The sequence below is a fragment of the Hyalella azteca genome, unplaced genomic scaffold (genome assembly GCF_000764305.2).
Source record: "Hyalella azteca isolate HAZT.00-mixed unplaced genomic scaffold, Hazt_2.0.2 contig8353, whole genome shotgun sequence".
Taxonomy (NCBI): domain Eukaryota; kingdom Metazoa; phylum Arthropoda; class Malacostraca; order Amphipoda; family Hyalellidae; genus Hyalella; species Hyalella azteca.
The window spans coordinates 101,511-129,453 of record NW_025938450.1 but is presented as its reverse complement, the minus strand read 5'-3'; the positions used below and the strand labels follow the sequence as shown (position 1 = coordinate 129,453).

At 38.2% G+C, this 27,943-nt stretch overlaps 1 protein-coding gene across 2 annotated transcripts in view; it reads right to left on the bottom strand.

Moving 5' to 3' along the window:
* LOC108682433 overlaps window positions 1–27,355 on the bottom strand; it is a 37,116-nt gene extending 9,761 nt beyond the window's left edge. The window contains exons 1-2 of one of the 2 annotated variants that reach the window (XM_018171592.2): window positions 27,002–27,355; window positions 2,274–2,329 (exon numbers count right to left, since the gene is read on the bottom strand). In XM_018171592.2, the coding sequence (XP_018027081.1) occupies window positions 2,274–2,321 (48 nt within the window). In that variant the 5' untranslated portion in view covers window positions 2,322–2,329; window positions 27,002–27,355. Of the gene's footprint in view, window positions 1–2,273; window positions 2,330–14,908; window positions 15,187–27,001 lie in introns of those variants that run through there. The other variant, XM_018171593.2, reaches the window with a different exon arrangement.
* Window positions 27,356–27,943: the final 588 nt, after the last annotated feature.

The window sequence follows — 27,943 nt, the reverse complement described above, 5'->3', positions numbered from 1 at the left end:
ATTATGCATTCATTTCCTACACGACTTAGGATTCATTAGGAGACAAAAACGTGCGTCATTACAACTGAGAACAAAAATTGAAGCGTGCAGTGGAAATTACATTCAGCAACTATAGTTGCTAAGTTGCTAGACAAAAATCACCACCATGGAATGGCAGATAGCTACAGTAACACTGAGACTTTTTCATGAACTAAAAGCGAGCCAAAAATTTAATTTTTGGACAGTAAAGTAAATGATCCATTAAGTTTGATTGTTTTGATTTATAGATTAATTTAAAGCCCGAAAAACCATGGTAAAGAATAATAAGAACTTTAAAAATTTTTTATAATGGGGAAAACTTTTAAATTTTGCAAAAGAGCTTTTGAACACGAAAAATATTTCAATTATTTATCTATCTCTATTACAGAATATTCTTCCACTTTAACGAAAATATAAGTAGACTTTAAACCAAGGGAGACATACAAGCGAGTCGAAATAGAAGAGAGGCATCGCTATCAAGAAAGAAAATAATAATTATGCCAAACCGAGCCTTACAAAATCTCAAATTTCGAATCTCATCGACACCGTGTTAGCAACAGAAAGATTTAATGAATATGACAACTTTAAAATTAAGATTGTTATTATGTTGAACTACTTCTTTAATGCCAAAAAATTCAGCGTGTACAGCAAGCGATGTTGCAAGCAAGGTTGAATTATTAACATAATTTTGAAGCTACAGGGTAACTGTGGTGAGCGCGCGCTAACTGTACACGCGCCATATGCGACATGGCGGCGATATTGGCCACGGCAGATGCCGCTCCCGCGTGCGACAGCCAGCGTGACTTGCTCTTCTAGCATCAGCTTCTTGCAAGGGAATACTGCAGTTTGAGGCAATAGTGAGGAGAATTTTAACTGCAATGCCTAAGATACGTGTCCAACAAATGTGCACTGGTCCACTTACGACCTATGCCATATGTAAATCTATTAAGATGCGAGCCATTAAGTAGAAGGGCTATTCTAGCTCGATTCTCTATCGTTATTCTAACAATTAATTCCATCTTCTTATTTTTTTTATTCAACGTTATTGCTTCATTTCATATTTACTTGATTGTGTTGCTTAATATTTGTGCAGATTTCTAGTCATAAATATATCCTCGTTGGTCATGAAAATGAGAACCTCAAATAATTAGGTTAATCCTGCAAGCCGAAAAGAAACACAAGTCCGACAGCCGGCCAGCAAAGAAACAATCCTGGAGTTGCCAAATGGCAATGGTGAGACGAATGTTTAATTTGAAATTCGTCGAGCATAACAGTGGGTACGGTAGCGTTGCTAGTCGGCGTTGAAAAATAAACGCTGAAGATATAATGTGCTTTAGTTGAATAAATTGGGTTCCAGTTATTTTAGGTACGGTATGTTAAATTTACCAACAACTTTGAGTTTCAAGTTGATTCACCGGGATGGCATAAGAGAGAGAGCTTACATAATGTGTTCCATGAATATCACATATGACATGTTACGACAAAATTAGTTCATGAAATATTTTCAACAAATTTTTTACGAATGGGGTCTGGATGGGAGTTTGAAAAAACGATTTAGCGTGTTTAAGAAGTGATAAAAGAGGCGGAGAATTTTGTTTTAGCTTTCGGATAATGAAAACGAAAAGGTAAGGTGCATGATACATACTATTACTGAGATAATTTATATAGCGTGGTGTGTGAATTTCAGTTTAAAGCCAGTCAGTTACAATATTTGTACAAGGATATGGTCATTCTAAATAACGCTGGACGACAAAACCCTCGATTTTCTGTAAATTATACGCGTAAAATAATAATATTGACAAGATTAAGAGAAAATTATAATACTTTGTAACGAATGTACATTATTAAGGCACTTTCGTCACTTGAACCTGAATTCTTTCAAATTAATTGTCTCAGACTAATAAAAATCGAACTTTCAATTATCAGAAATGGATTGATTATTCAACAACCATGTGTAGGAGCTAAAGCAGCCCATTGCCTTGAGTACAACAAGAAGCCCGTTGATTACGAGCCTTGTTAACATAATACCAACCGAGTCCAGCTCAATGATATGATATTAACTCAGCATGGTCAATCAGGTAAGCTGGCATCGTCGGCCTTGTGGAATTAATCTATCATCGTCGGCATTGTGGGAAATCACTCGCGGCATTGAGGGATTAATGTTAATGGGAGACATTAGCGACAGAATAAAAATTAATACAGATATCACTATATGCCTAATGCTAGTAGTGTATGCTTTTTTTCTGTATACTCACCGATACAGCAGCCACGAACAATGCGATGAGCGCCAACTTTAGTCTCATTGTGCAATCTGGAAGAAAAAATACAGAGTCATTAATATGTAGTAATAAACGACACACAAAACAAAATTGAAATTACGAGACATTGCAAAATTAGAATCAGATTTGATAATATAGTTTATGGATGAATTAGTACTATTAAAATATTTTAGTACTGACAAAAACGCATAAATACACAAAAAGAGCATTTCAAATGAACGTAACCCTTATCTCCAACTATTCGATATTTCGTTGAAAGGAATAAGTTATTAAGTCAACTTAGAAAGTCATATAACTTCCAGTCAAGCATTCCAGGCAAAACTGAGTTAAAAATCAATAAACAAGCTCCGATCGACGGCATTTCTAAGTAAATGGAAGTAAACGAAACGAGGGGTTTTATTCATTAAATGAAGTCAATACTCTACATGAAAAGAGATAAGATAAATTTCAGGCAAACATTCTTTTACAGTGAAATATGGAAGTGTGCATGACCGCTGAAGTAACACAGGTTCATCGTTCGCGTTTACCGTGCATCTTTATCTATACTCTAGTACAGGGGTCTCCAAACTTTTTTTACCAAGGGCCAAGATCAAGCTTACTGAAACTTTCGCGGGCCGAAGATGTTCGTGGGCGGAGAGGAGGGCAGCACAAATTACGAATAAAATGCGATAGTCAAAATTTGCGCACGAATGACTATTTTATTCAGCACTTCGTCTTACAGAACAACAGTACACTATTTTTCATCGCTTATTCTTCGCATAATCTTAAATCCTTATCATTAATTGGCGTGAAAAGCACGGTTCCTAAATACAGAGGGGACATAATAATTATGGCTATAATTATTAGAGTGTAATCTTAAAAAAATATTCAACGTGAAACAGCATTAATGCGAGGCATTGTTTCTTTTCATACAAAATCCCATTGAGTTCAGGATCAAAATTACCGATCCTATCATCAAAATTGATTGTAAATGTTCGTCGGATAAGGCTGCCCTGTAGCTAGACTTGACATACTTCATATTAGCAAAGGCTTGTAGATGAACATTTTCATCGCTTGGCGGACACTCGTAAAGGTCGATCAGTTTACCTTCTATGAATCTGTCCTTCTACGCGTCATTAGCTTGCAGATCAATTACTTCCCATTGAAGTTCAGATGGCAAATCTTCAATGGAACAATCAAATGCATTTTGGAAAATTTTTAATTGCTGCAGATGCGTGACGTTCTTGGAATTGCTATTTCAGATTGCAAATAATGCTTTCTGCAAGTCTTCTTGCGAATGAAGATTGAGTTTCATAATTTGATTGAGTTTGATTTGATTGAGTCATAATGTCTCCGAGTGTTACACTCTTTCAGCTCTGCAATACTATCGTTGCATATTAACCATAATGCTATGTTGTCAACGTATCAGAATCGATAAAAAAGTAGTATGCACTCTTCTTTTCCTTGATTCACGGCATTCAGTGTCCACATTTCTCTTCTTTCCTGGTCCCGACATTATCACCTGAAACACTTCCAAACTTGGGTTCACACTGGCAAGCAGACCAGGACGATAATGTTCTCCTCAATCAAAGGGTCTTGGGTGGTTCATGGTAACATTTGTAAATATTTATCAAATTTTAGAGACACCAGTCACGCATTTTTACTGTTTTTTAGTTCATGCTTAACCAGAAATAAACGCCACGCTCGATTTTTGGACACATTATGTTGAAATACGAGATATCCTCGGCGGGCCGGATGGAACCTAGCCGAGGGCCGGATCCGGCCCGCGGGCCGTAGTTTGGAGACCCCTGCTCTAGTATCTGTCCACAACCAATGGCGCCATGCAGTCTTTCGAAAGCCTCGGCACTAGCATTCAATCAAATTTCAAATAATTCACAAATTTTCAAGGAATTGCGAGAAAAGATATATTTACGGAAGTAAGGATACTGAAATGCGTACGTGATGCATAACAATTCAATGTTATCGTGCAATGAGTTCATGGCGGGAATGGCAATTGACAAATCCGACGGAGCAAGCAATTTTGCAGTCGTGATGAGGTAGCTTTACGAACACTACAATTTAGAACTAAGTCCTACTGTCACTTAATATCTATAAAAATATAAATAGCATATATAAAATAATACCAGCGTATCTAAGTCTTGCAAGATGACCGCACATCTGCGCAATGGCACCAACAGACGTGCCCTACTGACGCCGCTGTAATAACGGTGTTGGCTGGAAAGAAAATGTGACGCGGATAAATTCAGTACGACGTATGTTGCGTCGACACTAGCTTCCAGCGATGGACCTGGTCGACAAAATGCTATTAATGGCCATTGAAGACGCTCACAAAACACACCGCTCAAACGAAAAATATTAAGGAGAACAAGAGTTAGTGCAACAATGATTATTTTGATGATTTAGAGCCACGAATTTCGTTTGAAATTAATAGTTGACCGAAATATTGTTCATGTTCTGATGCATCACGGCGACTCTATGACAAAATAATCAGTCTACCCACCGTTAACCGACGGCTTTTTATGGAAAAATATGCAAGAAAACTCAAATTTCAAATCTATGGTGTTCCATAGATCTAAAAGTCAATTTCCCATTGTCCCATTAGTACAAATGAAAAGAAATGCGAAGGCTGATGATCTTAGACTTTAGTTTTCTGGTCTGATTTAATGTGAACGAAATTCAAAATGTCAGAGAAAATGCCAAGAAATTAAATCAGTAATCACTGATTACACAGGGACGTCAGTAAATAATCAAGCCAAAATTGAATGCTGAAGCTCCCGCAAGAAGACATTCAGTTTGTCACTTACGAGTTAGAAAATCAAGCGTCAAATAAAGACGGAAATACGAACAGGAAACACCCAAAGAAAGCGGATGACAACCAAGCGATGGTGCTTCTTGTTAAAAGAGGATGAGGTAATTGTATTGTAATAATTCAAGTCTCCTTGTCACAACACGCAAATTAATGCAACAACGGAAGTGCATCAAAAGGTAAGGATGAAAAAATCGAAGCTTACTTTGATTGTGTGGTGTACGCTGAAAGGTACCGATATGAGGAAAAATAGACGGCACATATGGAAAAGTTTAAATTGAATTAAATGCAATTGCAATTTAGTTCAACAATCCCGTAACCATTAACGAATTGCGCTGCACCGATCATAGAGAAGATTTAACATGACTTTGGTCCCAAGTGAAATATAAGCAATGTATAGAATTGTAAATGCTTTACAAAAAGCATTTAGAACCCTTTTATTTCTTAGGAACAGCAAATAAAATGGAGGGATGAGCACACAGTAAATGAAGATTGATATGTAGAACGCAATAAAGTAATTCATACTGCCCGAGAGGGCGTTCCATCCGTCTCACTTGGAAACAAGGAATCACTGAGAAAGCGTGTCTGCAGAGAACAAATGTCAGAATGGCTGGAAAATAACGGTTGCGAACTGAATCGCACACTGCGCTGCGTGCGATCATGTCAGATTACGATGTGCATAACATAAGAACATTCAGCCTGCACATTCGTTGTCAGGCGCATGCCAGCTCGTGAAAAGTGCGGTGAAAGTCACGAGGCGGGAGCTACGTAGATATTAGATGGCCACCGCCCCACAGTATGCGAGTGTTTAGATAAAAACTTCGTTTCTCATGCTAGAATGATCAGCAACTCAATAAATACACTCTAGATATTCCAAGACGGAGGTCAGGGAAAGTGTGCGTTGAAGTGAAACAAATGACGATTATCATCGAGCAAAATATTCCAAATGCTCCAGTCATTTCGTGGAGTCGTGTTTTTCAGCTTAGAGAATCCACGGGGGATATGAGAAGCGTGCAAGATGATACTTCCGTTACCAGATAAAACCCTTTTTGTGGGCTGAAAGTGAAACTGTGATTCCACATGCGCAGAGGGTGATTATTTTCTTTGAACCAAGTAGCTCAGAATTTTTGCTGAGCAGCATTGCTGTTATTTTAGCGATAAAAAGTTATGAAAGAATGTTTGCTCGTCCATGAACGGAAGTTCTTCGATTGTCGTAATGTTAAAGATAGGATGCGATTAAAATGCAGCGTCACACATTGAAACGAATGAAGGAGTGCTCAGCTAATTCATATTTCTTGAAATACTGGTCACACAATTTCTCGGGAAAGCGAGTTGATTCCTCAAGGCATGTTAAGTAAAATGCAAAGTCATCATTGCAGACGAAGCGCCAAGTCTTTCAGCTTTCTCATCGTTCTTCAAATTATAATTCCTTTGAGACTCTTATTGAGTGGGCAAGCTATTTCCGAGGAAGTGGTGTAAATACAAGTATTTTTTCTTTCCATGTGCAGAATGATCAGTTCTTCTCGAAATCTACGTGAGAAAATCTCTCGCTACGTTGTAATGTAGCCGGCAATAATGCAAATTTCAATAAGAAAAATGGACGAGTAGTAAAACTTTCAATTCAATGAAAACTCGTATGGCAGGATTGTGGGGCACTGTTTCAGTTCAAGCATTTTTAGTGTAGAAGATGAAGATATTAATACTGCCTGAATAAAAATATTCTACAAAAACATTCCCTGAATGGAAGTGGAAAAACGTGTAGAAGTGTGGGGAATACTTTAGAAAATATTAGTATATATAAATTTCCCGAAAATCATTTTATGATGAGCTGCGCGCGTTTGTGAATCCTACTTCATTATAAAAACATAAAATTATTTTCCAGCTGGCCGTGGTTCATTTGGCGGCCACGGATTATCTGACAATTATCAGGAAAGTTCTATGGTTGTTTATAGCTTTTCTGTGACAAGGCTGATAGATGGCGGCTTGGTTCCATTGCTTCAGTGAGTAGCTTAGCCCGTGAAAAACTCCATATAAGGAATATGCGTGAGAGCAGCGAATGCGTGTAGCTGATGGAAAACTTCTCTATAGCAGTTATGAGAGTGAGCGCTAGGTCGTTGGTGTAGAGAAAGCAGCTTGGCATTTAATTTATACGACCCAAACTCGTGAGGCTCAAATGTCCAAAATATAGCCTGGCCTTATTGAGGATCCGTGTTTACACTAGTGACCAAGTGGAGAAAGTGCCAAGAAAACCCAAGAAAGTTTCACATCCACTCATCTCATTAAAAATATTTTGCTGGAACTTAAAGGAAGTTGAAAGAAAGCACATGACATGACGTTCATCGGCATGTGTCAATAAATCAAGTTAATTAGATTTGATTCCATGTACAACTAGCATGGAAAAGAATCATACATTTCCTCTCGATGAAAATGAAACGACAACAAAGAAATTTAACAACGCATTTGAAATGAAACGGCAACAAAGATAAATTGAAAATACCTATACTCCGTGTGAAAATCTGATAGATATGCCTTGTTTGTCAGGGGTATACTACGCTGCAGAGGAAAACTGGTCTTCCAAGAAAAGTAAAAAAAAACTTATTGTGTCACAACCGGAGCATGACAAATAACTATGAATTTTTAGAAAGTCAGCCAAAATTTTAGAAAGTAGAAGCGGTGTGTTTGTTATTTGTCATCAGGGATACGGTCTATATTCATTCAGATCAAATTCTGCAAAAGGTGTAAAATAACGTATAATAGTCCTCTAAATTCTTAAATCTTCAGCAAAAAACATCCAGTAGGTCAAGATCGGAGAGAGTCGGATACACGGAAAGTTTGCTTAGAAGACGCCAAGTTTTTACCAGTTTTCTCGGTCTAGTTATCTATTTAGGAACCAGGATAGCACGTTCTAGAAAGTGTCCGATCGCGTGCCCCCCTTGGCCAAACTGGTTAGACGTCCTTCATTTTGTCAGTTTGCAAGGCTTTCTTACGACTAGCGATGTTAAATACTTCTAATGAGAAGGAACTCGCCTATAATCGCATTCATCAATAAAAGTTGAATTATGCCAGTACGAAGACAAAATCATAAACCTTCTTTAAAAAATGGCATTAACAATGAAGTAAGTGGCTTGAGAGAAAAATTGATGTCATGCAAACCTTCGTGAAAAAATAACCCCCGAAACCGGCAATAGTTTCTTCTAATTCAAACGTTGATCAATTACAAAGTACTTCTTTTAAATACGTCATAGTCTAAATTTCATAACGGAGCAGCTACATTGACAGCGGAGAAAAACTCTACTAAAAGTAGCATTCTCAACTAAGCGTGTATATAAGGTATTATTTTGATGCTAAAAATCACTAGAGCATGGGCCTCCTCTATGAGCTATTAAACCATTGTCTCCAGTTATAATCCCAGTTATAATCATCAAGTGGCCAAAACAAACGGGTACTTAGTGAAGTTATTTACTATCTTGATCTACTTCGAGACCTCATCATTTACATGCGACCCGATTCAAGCTTATATGAAGACCTGAAAACCGCATTCCGCAAGAGCACAAATAAACGGCGGAGTCTCGGTCACGTGAAATGGCTGTTGCAATTACTTGCACGCAGGTAACTTGTCCTCGTGACCAGCACTGCATGCGATCAGTCCTAATGATGCGCGTTATACACGCCCTCAATGGCAGGCCATTACAGAGATATTTCAGCAGTGACCGCACTGTTATAGTCACCCATTCCAAAATGACGACAGCAAAATGCTGTTGACTGACGCACGCTTGTCAAGGCGCTTCTGCTTGGTCGGCGAGCGTCCAAAACTTTTGAGTTCAATGGGTCAGTAAGACAGGATGTTCCAGTGGAGGCACGTGATGACGCAATGACCCAACTCACAGTACTGCTCGATGTGCATAATCCAGCGCGCTGGTTGTGTTCATATCGCAATTGTTTCATCGTAGTTGCTGAAGCAGTCGAGTCACGTGTGTACTGCAGAACTACTCGTGCACAATCGTGCGCCTCAAGCTCGGCAAATTGTGTGTTACTGTCAAATGACCGTTCCACATTGATTTGCTCTCATTGAAAGAAGACGCTCGATGTGAAATGAGAACGTCAGCAGAGTAAGGTTATCGACTGGAAAGTTTTAGCGGAATCAGAAGATAATTACGCAATAAAAGGAGAAACAAAATAATAATCATCGGAGTAGGTGTTACTTGCTGAATGAGAAGTCATCGATTCATCAGAGAGTATTATTTATTTCACGTAATCTTAGCGTTAACGCATTTTCTTTTCAGTCTTACGATACGGATCTTGCCGACTGACACCTTAAGTAAAAGCTGCCTGTACCAACCCAATAGTTCCCGATCGGCACCAAACAAGTTCATATCGAGAGAGCGCACGGAGAACAAACAGAAAAGCAAACGCTGCAAGCATATGAATGATCCGTATACGCCTCTGAGTGGCTATAAGGAAACCATAAACAGCTGCTCTGGCTTTCACTGCTCTGATTAACTGCCTCTGGAAAGTCGCGCAATACTTACACGGACATCCTGAGTACAGAAGCCAGAAGTCTATACAATTTGTTCCCACGCAGGACAAATGCTCGCACGCAGGGCAAGATAGTCTCCAGTCACGAATGCTCAGATTCGAGATATCTATTCATCAGACAGCGATAGATACAATTATGATTGCATTCTATCGTCGAACGCCGTTCTATCTTTAAATGTTGATGATAGGTCTACTTTAAAAAAATTCTCTTGAAAGCAGATAGATACAGTATGAGAAAATGCAAGAAAAAATCATAATCAGATGAAGTACATAACCTAGTCTTGTTCGTTCTCGTCTTCACAACAAAACTGTTGGATGATTGCTCGAATTGAACCATTATTGCTGGGATAAAAGTTCATTAATATCTGTAGAATTGAGATACGGTACTGTACATTGTATATATCAAACCAAGTAAGTGAACTCTAAACTGGGTTAGAAGCATATGACAACAATAAGTTAGACACCGAGTCTTGAAATACGTCAGGAGGTTATGCCATAAATCAACGATGAACTTGCAAATTGAAACCATACTATACCATTTTTGGCGCACTCGAGATTACAATTTCAAAGGTGATGCTACTTTTTAATTACCATAAGACGTCGCTGTCACAGAAGATGAATATTGATACTAACGGGAAGTGATGATTGGCAAATAAAATTTTCAACTTGATTTACAATTGATGGGTTAGGTCGCACGTAATGGATTCGACCGAAATGCATCCGTCATCCGTCACTAAAATTAAATTCACAAGTAGGGGTTCCGGCTCAGTATTTTCATCTCCGACTGCGAAGATGAGCTTGGCCCCGAAAACTTTCTAATGACATCTTGAAACGCTCTTCTGAATTACGACGGTTTCGTTAGAGTCGCTGTCAAATTAAAGAGAAAATGATGAGCGATGGCTCATTTTAGAAAAAAATTGAGCATAACTTCTCCATGAAGTTTTATTGTTCTGGTTACCGAACGTGAAATTTTCTGGATTATAATTTACAGCCTTCGTGAGGGTAAACATATTAATTTAAAATAACGATTCGACAGAGGCTTGGAAGCATGCAGGCACATTTGTTTTAAAATTATTTGAAAAATAAAAGTACGAATTTTGGTAGAATTAAGTTGCACTTATTATTATAGATTTTGGCTCCATGTTACAACGTTTTACAATAAATAATTACTGAAAGATGCAAGTCCTTCCAATATTTAATAACCTAAAAATTTGTCTGGCCCTGACAATATAATTGGAATTTCGATGTATAAATCTTTGAATTGAGATCAACTTCTAATGATTAGCAACATCATACAACATTTCAACACAAATCCGGAAATAATGTGACATAATTTATATGGTGAAAATGAAACATTTGTGATTCAATTGTTGCACATAATGATAAGTTTCGATATTTCTGAGTGATTGGTAGCAGCTTATTTGCATGTCACTCGGAATGTGGCCATTATTAACTTACACGTGACACCGAAAGCGACCATGAATTGTTAATTATTACATAAAATTCGCATGCAACAGATTTAAAACAAAGTTTCCTCAAATAAGTTGAAATATCAGTTTGCTAGCAAATGCATTTCTTGTATGGATTCAGAGATTCATTATTCAAACATGCAAATTTCGCTCATTTCTGTCGCTCTTTTATTTCATCGTGGTGCAGACTTTCATGTTCAAGGCCCAGACAGCACTGCGATCCGCTACTATGGACGGTTCTATTGGTGGCACGCACACGCAGGGGCCTGTCACGAATATCGTTTATACACTCGCAGGAACAACACGCATCCCCTGATACCATCCTCCAGCCAGTTATTGAACGGATATGATCATAACTCTTCCCGCCGTGATGTCAACAACCTGCGATTTGAAGTGGAAATAGAAGTATGCTTGTGAGATACTATGATACATTTCGTAAATATTACGCAGTTTAATAGACTGAAATGTACAGCCGTAAAGAAATGAAAGATGTGTCAAAATTGCCGAAGGCAATTGCATGGCGCGAGCAAATGGAGTTTATGAGAGATATGAAATGGAATCAAATGCTGCGAAGACGATGGAAGATAAATTAGCTAGGAGTACAATTTATTAAGAAGTAAATTAAAGTAGTGAATTTTCCCTCTTGCTGCACATTCACTTTGAAGTAAACGCTAAATTCGATATTTTTATGGCGCTGTTGCTTAGAAAATCACCATAAATAACGGTGCAATTTTGGGTTCATTGATATAGTTTGGAACATGATATTCCACGTATGAAAAAAAAGAAACATTGTTAATTAAGTTCGTATTCGTCGTACTTTGGATAGCGGTGAACTGAATGTTTCACACTAGGCAGCTTTCTGCGGACATAAGGCAGCTTTCTGCGGTTGTTGACCTGAGTTAGGAGCATTTGAGTTCAATATGGCAGTTTGTCCAAGCGCATCGGCCCAGGCGTTCGTAATAGCAGCACATCACGACAACGTTGACCCTCATAAAGTGGGTCACATCGTACGTAGGAAACTTCGTACGAAGGAAATACGGACGCCTGAAACGCGGGTCAAGCCTTCGCTGGCCACGGACATCGCATCGTTCAAACAGTGACGTGCTACCAAGCAGTCACTCGAAACCGCGTCTTTCCCTCAGAAAATGTAGAATAACAACATTAAAAGCTCATCATTGAAGATTTTCGCGATGATCTGAAATTTGTTTACTTAAAATTTAACACGAATTCGAAGACTTGAATGACATGCTCAACGAAAACAATTTATGTTCCGGTTTTAGGTGAATTAATACCTCAATAATTGGAGATCGGAATTATGAATCACAGACTTTGGTTATTGCCATTGCCTCGGAACATTATAGAAACTATCTTCGTAGCAAAAAGAACTTAGAACTCATGATTAGTGTTATTATAACAAATTATTTCTGTATCACAATATGCGACCTTAGCTCACATGAATGAAATGAGAGTTGAAAGAACTAGTATATTATTAATCGGACACCGACATCTGCAGTTTTTTTAGTGAATCGTCATTGAGGAATTTAAGAAATATGATCAATTCAAAGAAGGTGGGAATCAATGGAACAAGGAGTTGGCACTTAGGTCTTCTGTAGCCATCTTCCACATTCGCAAGAAAGGGACTGAGTTGTCAACAGGCATAATAATCGAGCAAATAAAAAAAGCACGAGTGGAATTCAACAAATGCAGTAGGTATAAATTAATAAACGAAATTTTATGTATTGACAAATAAAAAAAAAAGAATCAGTCAAAATTATAGGTTGCATTTCATTCGTTAAAATGAAGAAGTATTGCCTGGAAAAGTACATTGGAACGAGAAAGTTAACCAGAAAAATCATGTAGGGAACCACAAGAGCACACCGCACGCGGTAACCTACTGCAACATGGCTCCTGTGGGTCAGCCCGACACTGGACAGCGAAAACAGCGGCACTGTGCAACACCTAATGTTCACCGCGTTCATCTAATTTGTTGCCTGCCATTTGGCGAGAAATTACTACTGAACTATGCTTTCTGCACGGGGTTCTCAATACTCGAGAAAATCTTAAATCCCGCTCACACACGCCCAAAATTTTGACTTTTCCGTGTAATCGGTCAACGTATCGACCTGTTGCTGAGGAAAACGACTCTCAGCAATTATTAATGGATTTTTAAGAATACATTTTTCTTTTTTTCAGACCACCTTATTTGATTGCAATGGTAGAAACAATGAAAAGCTGGAGGATGATTAGTTACACAGGTAATTGTTAAGAATCCAAAACATAGAACGTACGCAACTGTGCTCATTTGCTGAGAAACATATAGGTACTATACTGGAATTAATTTACCACCACCAAACCCACCATCATTTTAACACACTGCCATCAAGCACATTACCAAACACATTACCATCCCCTAATCGCACACAATTTATCCTCCACACACAACCATCCCGACACGCACACACAACCATCCACCACACGCCCACACAACCATCCACCGCACGCGCACACAACCATCCACCACACGCACACACAACCATCCACCACACGCACACACAACCATCCACCACACGCGCACACAACTATCCACCACACGCACACACAACCATCCTGTCTCATCGTAACTAGAACACTAATTCTGCACAGGTAGTGGCGTCTCATCGTAACTAGAACACTAATTCTGCATGGGCAGTGGCGTCTTATCGTAACTAGAACAGTAATTCTGCACGGGCAGTGCCGTATATTTAATCGTAACTATAACATTGATGCTGCACTGGCAGTGTCTTCTTCAGCGCTCGGCCCTCTCTTGGAAGTTCTCTGTTCTCGGCCCTCGCTTGGAAGTTGATGGAACACCCAGTAGAGCAGAAGAAAAAGTACGCCTGTTGGGGTATGATTCATACCCCAACGGAAGTATGATCACTCGAGAAATGGTGCATTTGCGGTGCTATTTATCTTCAATTATGTGGACTCTGTGAACTATCACATAAGTATTACAGCAACCATCTCGTCGTAACGTTATGAGGGCGAGAGGTTAGGTGTGTACGATCGTAACGATCGCTGGAGACTGGAGAGGAATGCAATGCAGCTGTTTTGGTCGTTATTAGAATGTTTGCATTGCTGTAGATAGCATATTATGCTTAAATTAATATAACTTCTATAAAACTATACCGTAAATTTCTGTAACATTCAAGTGTGATAAACAGCCGGCCGAATTCTGAAGCGTCGGCGGTTAGTCACTAACTACGTATACCGAATAATTTTCATTTAATAAGAAGTTTGATCGAGCGAGTGGAAAAGACGTAAATCACGTTAGGCGCCATAAAAATCTTGAAATTTTCTATCATCCTTTTAAACTGACCCTAATATTTTCGATCGGTTTACCTACAAACAGATCGACTAGGGTCGAGTGATATTAAGATCATAAGATGTTGGTATCACGCCCAGAGCATTCATCTTTCTTCATAGGTTGCAAACTTGCAATACGAATCAGTTTTAAATGGACAGCTTCATTGATATGTGAAAGAATCGAGTATGCTTGTTAACGCTTGTTAACTTTACGCAACGTGATTACACTCAAGTCTGAAGAAACCATCAGTATAAAAGTAGAATAATAAACTAGAGTGCTTGTGCTACGTAGGCCTACCAAATTTGTATATACGCTTCATCTATTTTGAGATAACTACACGAACGGATAGCATAATAGGTAGTAGCATTGGTCTGTGGATAGCAAAACATATAGGCAGTTTAATTTTCCTGAGAATATTTTGTGTTACGGAAGTATTAGTCGCTATAGAATGAATTACCTGATTGAGTCAATGATTTGAGTGACGGTGAATAGTTTTGGAAGTGACTCCACGATGCTGAGGAATATTCGGTTCTAATGTGAGAACTGCTATTTGCAATGAACTTGTACCAATAATTTAGCAGTGATTCCCAAAAGTTCTGTTCACCATGTTATTCCCCTAAACTTCTTCTCGCCTCTCAGTCTCACTAACTACCACGATTGCAGCACGTTCTGGGACCACGTGTACAGCCCTAATCTACCACTGAACCAACGCACACGACGGCCGGCGCAAGACTGGTCACTGGAACTGGATGGTGGATTGTTCAGTCGGATTGGCGCTGAAGCACTCCGCACTGGACGACAGGACGAGTCAAAATTTAGAAATGTCACCATCAGATGCACTTGGCGAGACCATCAATGCTTGTTAACGTACATCATGGACCACCGGAGGAGTCTGAATTATTCTATAGGGAATCGAAATAATTGTACTTTTTAATGGTTACAATTGATTTTCTGGTGAAAACCGGATTAATTATCACGTTAAGCGTTGAATCAACAGATACCGAAGGGTACTACTCTGCCCTTCTTTGTTAAAATTTATAACTAATTAACTCATTAATGTTTATACGCTTATCGTTTGTCTCGTGTTAGGAGGCAAAGTCGACTCTCGTTAGCTCTATCTTAAACACTATTGCTTTAACCTTACCGGAGTGAAGACCTCATGCTCAAACAGTATTATTACTTATGTTAACTCTTGCTTATCTGTTACTTAATTTGAGTTTGTGCGAGTGTGTTTTCATTTTATTTTGTTCCATTTAAATGCATGTTAGAACTTCTGTGTTTCGCTCGTTGAAGATCTTGCTTAACTGGCTTTACGCCAGTGCTTAGAACCCGTAGGGGTTATTGGCTCCTTGGAGCTTCGGTGTTAACCGATTATGTCACATGCCTTAGTGCTGTGAATTAACTTGCATGCTTGCATGCGCTTAACTCCTTTAAGTACGAGCGAACACTCCTATTACTGTTTTCACTATTTTCTTCCTAATAGTTCTCTACATGAGAACTCTTGTCTAGGGTTCCTCAACGGAAACAAATAGGTTTGTCATTTTGATTATTTGAAACTGTTATCATTATTCTGAATTTATATTATTCTTGAATCATACTGAAATCCATTGCAGTATAACTTTGATTCCATTAATTTTAGGCTTAAGTTGGTTTTCTGTCTTATTCAGATAAGAATCAACCCAACCTCCTCTACTTGGTCTTCAACTCAGCCGTTTCTTATTTTTGAACTGAACTTCTTGCTTATACGTTCTGTTGCCACCGGCAATATATGGTGAGAATTGGAGAGAGAGACATATTCACCTGAAACAGTGACTCATTCAATTGGAATTAATTATTATGTTCTACACTTTTAACGTTCGAACTTGTGCTTATATGTGCGTACGTATTCTACTACAGTGTACGAGTTCCTCGTCGCGCTGCGTGCTTCTCGTTTAATTCCTTCTGGCTTCGTTCTGCGAACCAATTCTCTTTGCGGAACCACAATAAAAGTTACAACGCTTTCTTTGTTCTTTGATTTCCAATTGTTCCAAAATTCAATATATTTAAGAAGTTCACATTAACCCTTTGAATGTCGATGTTCCATTTCTCCAACTCCTCAAGGTTAGGTACTGTACTGGTGTCGAATTATTCGCGAAAATGATCATTGCCTATAACAGACCTCTACTATGATCTCATAGAGTCAACATACGTTAAGCCAAAACCCGGAAAATTAAATACCGATTGAATACTTGTAGAAACGTTATCACATGGCTCAAAAATAAGCAAATTTAATATAAATTCCGCAGATAAGAAACGTAATTTTAATCGTTAGTGCAGATTACATGCATTCAATTAACTTCACTCTATTATATCAGGCCCCCAAATAAAAAATAAGCATTTTTCATATATTATCATCAATTTGCAAAATAAAATCTAGAGTTGAAATATTATCTATTCGAACGTTTTGACACCAGCCAACCTGAACAGCAAAGTCGCTCAACACGAAAATTTATTCGTTCCTCTGGCACCTATGGAGCTTTGGCACCTACAATGGACTCAAGTCCCAGTGTTGCTGACGATTATAATGTAGATCGGTCCCTTGTTTTTATTACATTGTCTACGCGACTTTCCCTTCTAGAGGCTGTCGCCTGGTAAAATTGCTGTTCGCTAATCTATGTACAGCGCTTCGCCGACACGCTCTCTGAACGCGATCTTGGCAGTGGCAGACCCACCTCATCAGGTCGTGGCATCCATATCGTCCTGCGATGCCAACGGACTAATTTCGACTCAATTTTCTATTTGACATTCAACTAGATCTTGCCTATGGGGCACGAGAGACCGCATCTTACAAACTCATGACCATTGAGGCCTGATAGAGCGTATCTGAGTAGTTTTTGAGGGACATGAGAGACCGCATCTTACAAACTCTTGACCATTGGGGCATTTTATAGACCGTATCTTGGTAGTTTTTGAAGTACATGACAGACTGTATCTTACAAACACTTGAACATTGGGGCTTGATAGACCGTATCTTAATAGTTTTTGAGAGACTTGACAGACCTCATCTTACAAGATTTTGACCGAGGTGTATGGCCGCATCTTGAAAACTCGTGATCTGATCGCGGAGCATGACAGATAATTAACATATCTACACACTTCACTGCACATTTAATAATAAACCTGAATATGTTTTGAATTCGATAGTATTAGCTTTGATGGTGCGGCCATTTATGTAGGTGTACTGAGGTAGTAGGACTAGAGAGCGTGCGAAAAAAATTGTATTGCGATCAAATATTGCTGTTTAATTTTAAGTAAATTCTACCTTACAACCTTCGGAACGTTGATTCGAATGTTGTTTAAAAGCAGAAACAGATTCAAATTTATAACGACGGGTTAATGGGCGTGATTTAAATAAAAAAAGACAAGTAACAATGAGAGGCGAAGGAATGCTGTTCTTTTTAGCGCATTTTCTCATTTATGGATAAAAATATAACTCAGTACTCACTGCAGTAAGTGACAGAGAGCGCATTTTCTCGTCGACAAAAACTTGAAATCACGGACGGACAGACAGACAGACAGACAGACGGACGGACGGACATGGCGAGCGCCGAGCACAATAGCGCCTTTTTTTCATAAATGAGAAAATGCGCTGAAAAGGCGCTATTATGCTCGTCATGTCCTTCCGTCCATGACTTCACGGACGGACGGACGGACGAGAAAATGTACTCTCTGTCACTCACTGCAGTGAGTACTGATCTAATTTTTTACATCTAACATTGCATCGATACCAAGTTCTCGCTCACGGAAAACCTCATTCAATATAGGGAAGTGCACGCCAAAATATCAAGTCATTCATTTACCAAACTTCAGTCACGATCAATAAGACTTCTAAATTATGTGCATAAATAATGTTGCAATTTCGCACATAGAACATGGCACTAACAATATGAAGTAACCCAGAAAATTTGCTGTTGGCAAAAAGCATGAAGGCGCAGAGCCCCAGTTTTGGGCGAGAAAGTGCAAGACTATAAGTCCGGTAGGTAAGCTTGAGGGTCTACTTAGTGACTCCGCGGCGTCATGCTGCCCAAGTTTTTGAACACTCAAAATCCGGGTCCGCAATTGGAAAGTTGCTGGCATTGGAAACGTTAGCGTTGAACGTTGGTTTACGTCGATTTTTTCAGATATTTTAGCAATGTAATGAAAATAAATTAGAATTTGAGTATTACGAAGCAGTTATAGACGAATTTCGCACATAGAGTTTGGTAAATTGCATTACAGGGTGAGTTTTAACCATTGTTATTTGAGTTTTACTTACCACAGCAACCCAAAGCTCATTACTTTAAATTTATTTGTTCATAATTGTGGAATAATCTAATAATAAAAACCAATTGCCGAAAAATTTGAAAAGGTTATTATAATGATGATTTCGTAATAATGAAATCAGAAGCAAAATGAAAAAACGTCAAGGATTATATTTTCATTAATGCAAATGAATTGGTGCGATCTTCTTGAAATTGAATGTTCCACAACCCAATGTAATGCAAAAGAAATTATAGACACTTCTTACAATCCAGGAAGTTTTGAGAATTATCGAAAATTTAGTTGATCAATTGAAAATTTAGTTGATCAGCAGAAAATTGTTCCCTGTAAAAATGCATACCACAAGTTTGATGTAAAGGATGCGCGGAAAAATATTTAAATCCGAGGCATGTTCAAAATAGATGGTGGCATCGTTAATTATGCATCAGAAGAAGTTAAAGTTGACACTCAGTGAGGTCATTACATATTTTACGCAATTAAGTATTTGGTCCAATAAAAAATTGCCCAGTGAAGCCCCAGTGAAAGAACGTGGTATTCCATTCGTAAAACTACATAAAAACAAACCAATATCCTCAAATCTTTGAGTACACGCCAACAATGGGCTGTACAACAATTGCAAATTTCCTCACGAATGAGCACGCACATTACATGAAAACGTTACACGACAACCGCAGTTTAGCATGAGCGAACAAATTGCTAGGCTCGTTGGTGCTACGCTACAACTTCCGACGCGGCTTAGGCTGCCGCGGTATGTGTGTCAGTTGCGAGTAATGGCCCCTGCTATGCGGGCTCAGCAAACAGCTTTAGCATTGATATTGTGCAAGCGTTCATGGATAACGATGATAATAATGGGAGAAGATATAATTTAGATAATGTGTAAACATTCATGACTAGTGATGAAAATTATAGGAATGGCTGCAGCATCGATATACTGCACAAACGTGCGTTGCTAATGAGAATTATGTGAACAGTTACGGCATTGATACTGTGCAAAGGTTCATGGCAAATGAGAGAGTATCCCCGAGATCCTGTAGTGCTGGATTTTTTCATGTGAAGTATATCAACGAATGATTTGTAAATAAAAAAATATATCCCGTTTAATGGGGGCTAAGGCGTTTCAATACGTGCGTTTGCGGTTATAAATGTACGTTACCAATATATGTAGGGAAAATTTATTGAATAAAATTCATTGTAATTATGAAAAGTTTTTTTTTTAACATAGTTTAAACAAAAATTACCTTGTTGAAGAATTTTAAACTGGAAAAAAAGTTAATGTTGATCAAAAACAATGGTGCACATGAAGCATGGATCTGTCCAAAAAACAAGAGAGATAAAAAAGTAGCAGAAGCGAACCTAAATGAACGTAGGAATGTATTTTTTTATATAGTAAAACCGTATATAGTAGAGTATAGTATATACAGTAGTACCTTATTTAATTGTATCATTCATCTTTCATCGAAATTCTTTGCGACAACTCAGGTCCGATCATCATACCGCTTCAACAAGCAATGGGGTTGAAGAAAATATATAAAATTGCAATTATTCGCTTATGAATTAGTCTTCATAGACAAACTTTGTTTTCTAGCTGCGGAATAACGACTACGATTGGCATTCATTTTTTTTTCATTACCAATCCACACATCCACACATGCGATAATTATAATAAAACATCTGTAGATTCTATCTGAAACACTTGTACTTCTTATCACAATTAGAAGTTCCGGTAAAATTAACGAGTACACATTTTTATATAGACGAGTTTGATGTTATTCAGTAATGCGGTTTGAGTTGCGTGTTATTTATTAAATTAGTGAAGATTTTCGAGTTAAGGTGGTGGCGTCGTACAAACACTGGTCGCAGTATGGCTGCAGCCGGCCTCTACGTATATAGATACCGCGGCATCCGCATATATGGGTCAGTGGCTCAGCCGACAATGCGGAACTGCTTCCACAAGCCGGCGAACGAAAAACAACTTAGCAAGTGCGAGTAAAGCTTTAGCTTACTTGCAGGCTGAGGGCGGCCACTGCATCGCTATTTCAGCCACAGACTTTCTCATCGATCAAACTTAGTGCGGGATTTCGATGCGGCAAACGCGTGGAATGGAGAAAATTGTAAATAAAGCCATTAAAGTTGAGGTAGAGCTAGATACATTAAGATAAAAGTAGTGATTTACTCCCAATCTTTGTATAAAAATAAAAATAATTTTAAATTATTTCTTGGCATCATGGTCGACGAATTTTGAGTGTCGGGATTGATGGAGTCTAAACAAACTAATATTTGTTGAGCATTTCTCCAGCTTCGACAAAGAACATGCGGACGTAGGAACATGGCATATTAATGAATGGACGTGGAGCGTGCGTGATGGATGAACATGGTGCATCAGAAATTGCAGAGATATATGATGGAATTATAAGAGAGTAATGTAGAAAAAATACACCTCAATTAACATTGTAACACGCAAAAAGTATGATACGTATTTATATAATCATTATACCAAGTGTTCACGTAGAATCCAAACTCCTAGAATATATAGTCTATAATCTGATCAGAAACAGGATATATCTTCAATAATTAGGCTACAAGCTCTCGGTTAGTGTAAGAGTTTCGAATTATTTTCCCGCTTCACCCGGGCTAAAGTCGCGAGTCAAGAAAGGTTCTCCAGCTGAAGATTTCACGCTCCTTAAATAGCACTTACTCAGCGTGCACCAGTTGATCCTCAACTTCATCAACTCTCTACCACTGCAAGTCTTGGTGAGACTAAACTCAAACGAAACCAACTGCCCAAAATTTGATGTACGAAACGAAACGCATTTACCGGTACTGCCAAGACGCGGGGGAGCTAACATGCCCGGCGGTTGCTGGGCAAGAGAAAGTTGTGGCGCGCAGGGCAAAGGCCGAAGGAGCGGAGGCGACAAGGGCGCGCGGTCAGACTGCGGGCTTGTGTTGAGAGCTTGAAAGCCGAGCGCTCCAGCAAGTTTTAGAAACTCTCCCCCGCAGAGATGAATAGAACGACGACGATGATAGAAAAAATAATGAAATGTTGAAAAAGAATGAAATATATACACATGAATATGAGAAGATGGATTCTTAATTTATAATCCTGCAAGCGCATGAATGATAAGTTAACTTTTAGGGTGAGTAAAATCAATTTCACGTATTCATTATGAATTTTCCAAAAGAAAACAGTTCACAATTTCATACTCCCACTTTGGGTTTCATACCACTAAACAGTCGTACGTTATACGCAGAATGAATCAGATTCTACGTTCATTGCAAGGTGATGAGTTTAAATGTTCAAGTATATATAGCTTTATCATCCGACGTTCATACGACAGCGGCGCATTAAGCCACATATATGTATCTTTGAATCGTTTGGCCATCAAATTATCGACTAAAAGAGACCATTATTGAATTAGTAATTCTTGCAAAAAATACAAGACGAGCAGAAAACGACTGCTAAAATTTTCAAGAAAATTTACCTGTGACGTAATGCACTCCTCTTTGAATTGATGCAGTGGCCATATAAGCACTTTCCTATTGGAATAACGGCTTTTTAATCCATAAAAAATGAGAGTGGGAATATCCATTGCTTTTTTTATGAAAATAAACAAACACGTGCACCAAATCATGACTTATAGTACGCTTGTTAAAAGTATCCAAGTGAGCGACCGAACTCGTAGCGGCCCTCAGTAAGCGTCGCTTTCATTCGGTGCATAAAAATGGGGTAAAGTTATTAGACCTATTTCAGCTCAAATTTCATAATCAGATAAAAGGAAGTTTGAGAAATCGTATTTGAAACACATACAAGTTTTATGTGCTGCGTCAAAATTTTACGCGACTATTTTTAAATTGCACAGGTAACACAACAAGATGAAAATGTATCACTATAAATGCCCAAATAACCTGTCACAATCATCTTGAAATGAAGAGAAACGAGGATATCGACGACATCAGATTCCTAGACCAAATGATAATAGTGTTGATGGCGTTCATAGACAGGGCCAGGATGGCGGAGCTATAATGCCGGGCAGGTCGCCCTGAAATTACGGGCACAAAAGATGGGGTTCGTGACAGGCATGCAGCCTTGCGTGAACCCTGCCCTCTGTAGGGAAAGTTGCGGCTGCTCCAAATAAAAGAAAAGTAAGCCTTGCGACTCCTATTGACATGGAAAAGTTTTGTTCTACAACCGGGGACCTTGTGGAAAATGAACATGACGGGAGAATGTTACCAGTAAGCCACTTACTTGTAGCATGTTACTGGTAAGCCACTTACTTACTGGTAAACCTTAATAAACGGTTTACACTAATGCGGTCTTACTGAGGGAACTGTTGATAAACATTGTAGAAACTGCATGTTTCTCGTGAATATCTTTTCTTGCGTTATTATCTTAGGCCTAGTATCTTATTATATATCATGACAGAATACGTGTGAAATTACACAGATATAATAAATATATCTATTTTGTCAATCAAAGTTTTTCCGTGAACATAAAATTTCACACAATATATTATTATGTTTTTTTATCGTTTTTGATCATTATAAGATGATTATTTAAGCGTCATATGATATTTATTTCTCATATTAAAAATGTTTGCTTACAGGGAGAATCAACAGCAACAGCAGCAGGGGTCGCAAATACAGATCCATAGAAACTATCGCCACTCAACTATCAATGCGAGCACCAACTATTAGAACAAAATAACACCATATTTTACAACAAATAGCTGTTGAAACCTCCAGCGAGACACAACACTAGCACAACATGAGCAGCAGCAGTTCTTACCGGCTATAGAGAGCGTTTCTCCTGTCGGGGAGTCGGACATTTCTTAGCAGCGCCTTTCTTACGACATTTTTTCTAGTTGCGTTGGTGGCCTCATTAAAACTAATGCGTCCATGTGATCTATTTCCTGCTGGTGAGAATTAAAAGAAGATACTCGTCTCCTGTCGGGAAAGTTTCAAATAAAATCATGAGCACCTATATTGATGTTGAATTATTTTGAGCAAACTTAATAGCAAAGTTTTACTGAACGACTTTAATATTGACTAGAAATTTTGCTTTTAACAGTGATTTAAATTTAGATTATACAATTATTGATCCAAAAAAGTACATTCTGCTAAAATAATACAGACGAATTTAATTGCCGGTAATCAGTATTTTCCAGCAATGCTTAGTTTGCAGTATGAGATCCAGGTGGAAACTTATCTACAATAAGACTTTAAAAGAAAACGCACTCCATAAATTACCTTGTTGCTACATTGAATTAGATTGATTTCAAAACCGTAACTTAGTCTCCCTCGTCGTATATTCCTTTGCACGAGTAGCCTGAAATATTTCCTCCCTCTTCTCGGCGGCAAAAGAAAGTTTCTTCTTGTCGTCATCTAAGCGTTAGTAGAACACTCATCAATTACCGCCAATTGGCCATTTTCTCCTAGTGCTGTCAATTTGTACGCATATCACAACTAACCCACGGCGCTAACAACCTATAGAGTGGTGAAGTAAACCTGAGTGTGTGTGGCGTCTGTGTCTGCAGTGTACATGACTGATGCAACTTGCAATTGACATTTGAACATAAGATTGAAGTGTAATATTTTGGCATTGATGATCCTGATTATTTTGATGCTGACGATTAATCATGTTCACACATAATTTCTAGCATAACGTAGTAAAAACACTGCTCAAGGTTTGCGGCGGCTTTGCAGCAGAATCGTGCATTTTAAATCGATTAAAATAAATAAGACTAAAGCATTGTGCATGATGAGACCTCGAAATAAATTTTATGCAGCACGACGCAACTGGAAGCCTTAATATAACCTAAATGCTTGGAAAATTGCGCAATTTTGCACAATTGGTTGGTAGTAGAAAAACTAATCAGTATGCCTGCCAAGCATCCCGGAAGCATTTGAATAAAGAATCTCATGTTGGAGGTCCTGACCAACAAACCAAACACATCGAGTTTTTGTTGACAATTTTTGAGGTTTCGAGGCCTTCAGACATGAACAAGTTTTTATTAGCGATCTTCTCGACCTGAATTACCGAGAAAAAACTGGAAGATTCCTGGAAAATTTTTTTCGATATTAATTAATTTTATTGTGTAAAGAAAACAAGGATGACTCCTAGGTAAAATTCAAAATTAAATTCAGACAAATAAAGAAAGCATACAGCCGGTGTAAAGAACCTCTATATTAATTTAGAGTGCAATTAAGCTTCCAAAATAAACATTTAAACGATAATATTAAGAAAAGGGCTATTGTATTCCTTTAACCGGGAACTATTTTTTGACCTGCTAGTTTTTCATATGAAATATGTACAATACCGCCGTCAACGACACTCGGCAGATACTGCACTCAACTCGCCTCTCTTCAATAAGAACAGCACAAGACAAGTCAGCCCTATGGTTTATTGGGTTTGATTTTCTCATAATAAGTGCGATAGTTTCGATATCGGATAGGTATGTAAATCGTTTATACGGAAGGCCGGTGACACATGTGCCACGGCAACTTAAGCGGCATTCAAGTTTCGCCATTAAAAGTAAAAAATGTATAATTTATTTCACCAAAAGTGAAATATTCTCGATGTGATTATTCATTGCAAATCATATTATTATTGTAACGAAGGATGCATATATAGTTTCTGTGCGATCACAGAATTGATGCATGCATCCTTATTTATATGTTATTGAACTAATTTATTTTTTTCGATTTTCAAACTTTTTACAAATTCTAAATCAAAATTCAGTTTTTGCAAATGACATTTTTCGACCTGCTAAAATTTTGTTATTACGTTACAAGTCCTGATTTTACGATCACAATGTTGAAAACTGAATTTCAAATATACTGAGCGTATAGTGAAATGTGGCTATCAAAAGGCCTGTCGAAGCATTCGTTTCACTGGAGCAGCTGAGCACCACCAATTGATATGACGAGCGGAACGCAGCGTTCGTCCGACCGACTTTCTACACGACAACAGACTTCTGATGACGATGAACTCCTTGGCTCCTAACAGGAACTTGAACCCACGCGTACAGGCAAACGTTAAAGTTCTCTACAGCACAAATGAAACTTTCTACAATAGGAGAGTTTTATGAAACATTTTTGCAGTTTGAAAAAGTAACGTGTTGACGCCTGTGCGAAATAACGAGAAATTCTACGGAATTTCGTTCAATAATGGAAATAAACAAATCGCTGTTCCTAGAAATTTGAGTAATGTATTATTATTTCTTTGATACATTCCATTTAAACCTAGTTAAGATTGTTTTGTGACATTAATAAGGAAAGCGAGTCTTTTTGCGGAGGTCAGGATAAAGCGTATATCTCACCTCAACAGGCAATGAATTCGTCATTTTTCCAGCCAAGCATGCAGTTTGCAAATCAACAATATTTTCAGTACGATTTTTATGATATTTCCAATACTATATTTCAGATATTATATTTTCAGTTTAGTAAATAACTTCACGCACCCTAATTAACGAAGATTATATATATTTAATTAAACGCATCGAGGTTGAAGCATTGGCCGCGCATTTTCGAATTCAGTGCGCAGGAAGCCATGGATGAGCATATGTTGTTAAATTAAAAACTATTTTATGTTCATCTTCAGCAAATGCTTGCCTTCTGGGTTAGCTGATAAAACTAGAATTAAATTTTTACCATCAAACACCTATGAAGCATGTCGAAAATATTATAGTATTACATTAGGTTTATTGTCTTACAATAAATCAGAATCAATAATTGGATTCTTCATGAAAAAGAAGATGGAAGTCACAAATTCAAATAATCAAGTCAGAAATAAAAAGTTCGAATATGTTTTTAAAAAATGTTTCACGCATAAAATTTTTTCATGACTCCTACATACGGTCATACCCCCAGTTAAGTTAAGATTTACGTGCCTGCAGCTGACTTGACATGAAAGAAAACTAAAGACTTCGTGCACTTGCTCAACTGTCTTATTTTCGATGTGACAATTAGTGATAGTTTTATTTTATGCTTCCTGCAGCGTTTCATGCGTCCATGTCAAAGTCCGCATAAAAAACTTTGACGCTATTTACTCCTATCGAGTTGGTTATTATAACTCAAATTTATGTGGCTATTTAATGGACTGGAGTCGCCTGCTTTCATATCGATGTTCGTTAATTGGAATGCGTGTAAAATCACATATCATATTTGAGCACATGAATGATCATATAAGTATATCCAAGGTGTTATTGGCTGGAAGGATTTTTAACATAAAATCACACTTAGCATTAGCTCTTACCTTGTGTTTTGTGGTGACTTCTCAAGACGTACTTCAAAGGGCACTTTCGTATGCTTCACAAAAAAAAGTATGAAAATCGGGGGCTTACAATTCCTTATCAAAATTCGTATCCCAAAGCTCACTCAGTATTCTATTCAATTGATCACAATGTCCGTTTCTGAAAACAACGGAAGAGTAATAGCCGTGATATTACTTCAGGCAAGTGCATTGGTGGGTCGCACGTGTCTCTAAACAAACATCCCCACGTTTATCTCTGTATTAGGAGCAGCAAGAATATCGCCACGTGAGGGTGAGAACTTTCTCTCTCATGCGGCCTGTGGAGGCTCCGCTTACGTACGCACTCGACCAAGTTTCGCTTCGAACTGAACGGCCGAGTCCACCGTCGAGGGTTTAATACCTCCGCCACTTTCTTAGCCAGGATGTTGCACCTTCTTGGGTGCACCGAAGGAATTCAGTCCTGAGGCGAGGATCCTCCCAGGTGAAAGGATAAAACTTCTTCTTACGGGCACGACCTTCCGGTTCATGTCACTTTCAGGTGCATTGAAAGGATCCTTCCGGATGTCAGAATTAGATAACAGCCTTTCATTGTCACCACGAGACTGATACAGAGAGATAACAAATGTTTAAACAAATGAACTATGAGAATAATGATCTAACTCCGCTCTAATACTACGTATAATGAAGAAGCGCTATTCCATGCAGTGCAAGTTTTCTACATTGAATTAGGCTGTAACCATCAATGTTGAGCAATGATATTAATTGATATTCTGAACTTCACGATTCTGCCTGCGAATCGTTCCTTCATTAAGTTAACCGGTCGCTTTCTCTGAAATTAACAAAATTTCAGGGAAAACGATTATCTGTCAGTTCCAAAAGGAACTGATATACCGTTATGTAAGTATAAACAAAAAGGAACCATTATGTAAGCAGTGGCAATATTAC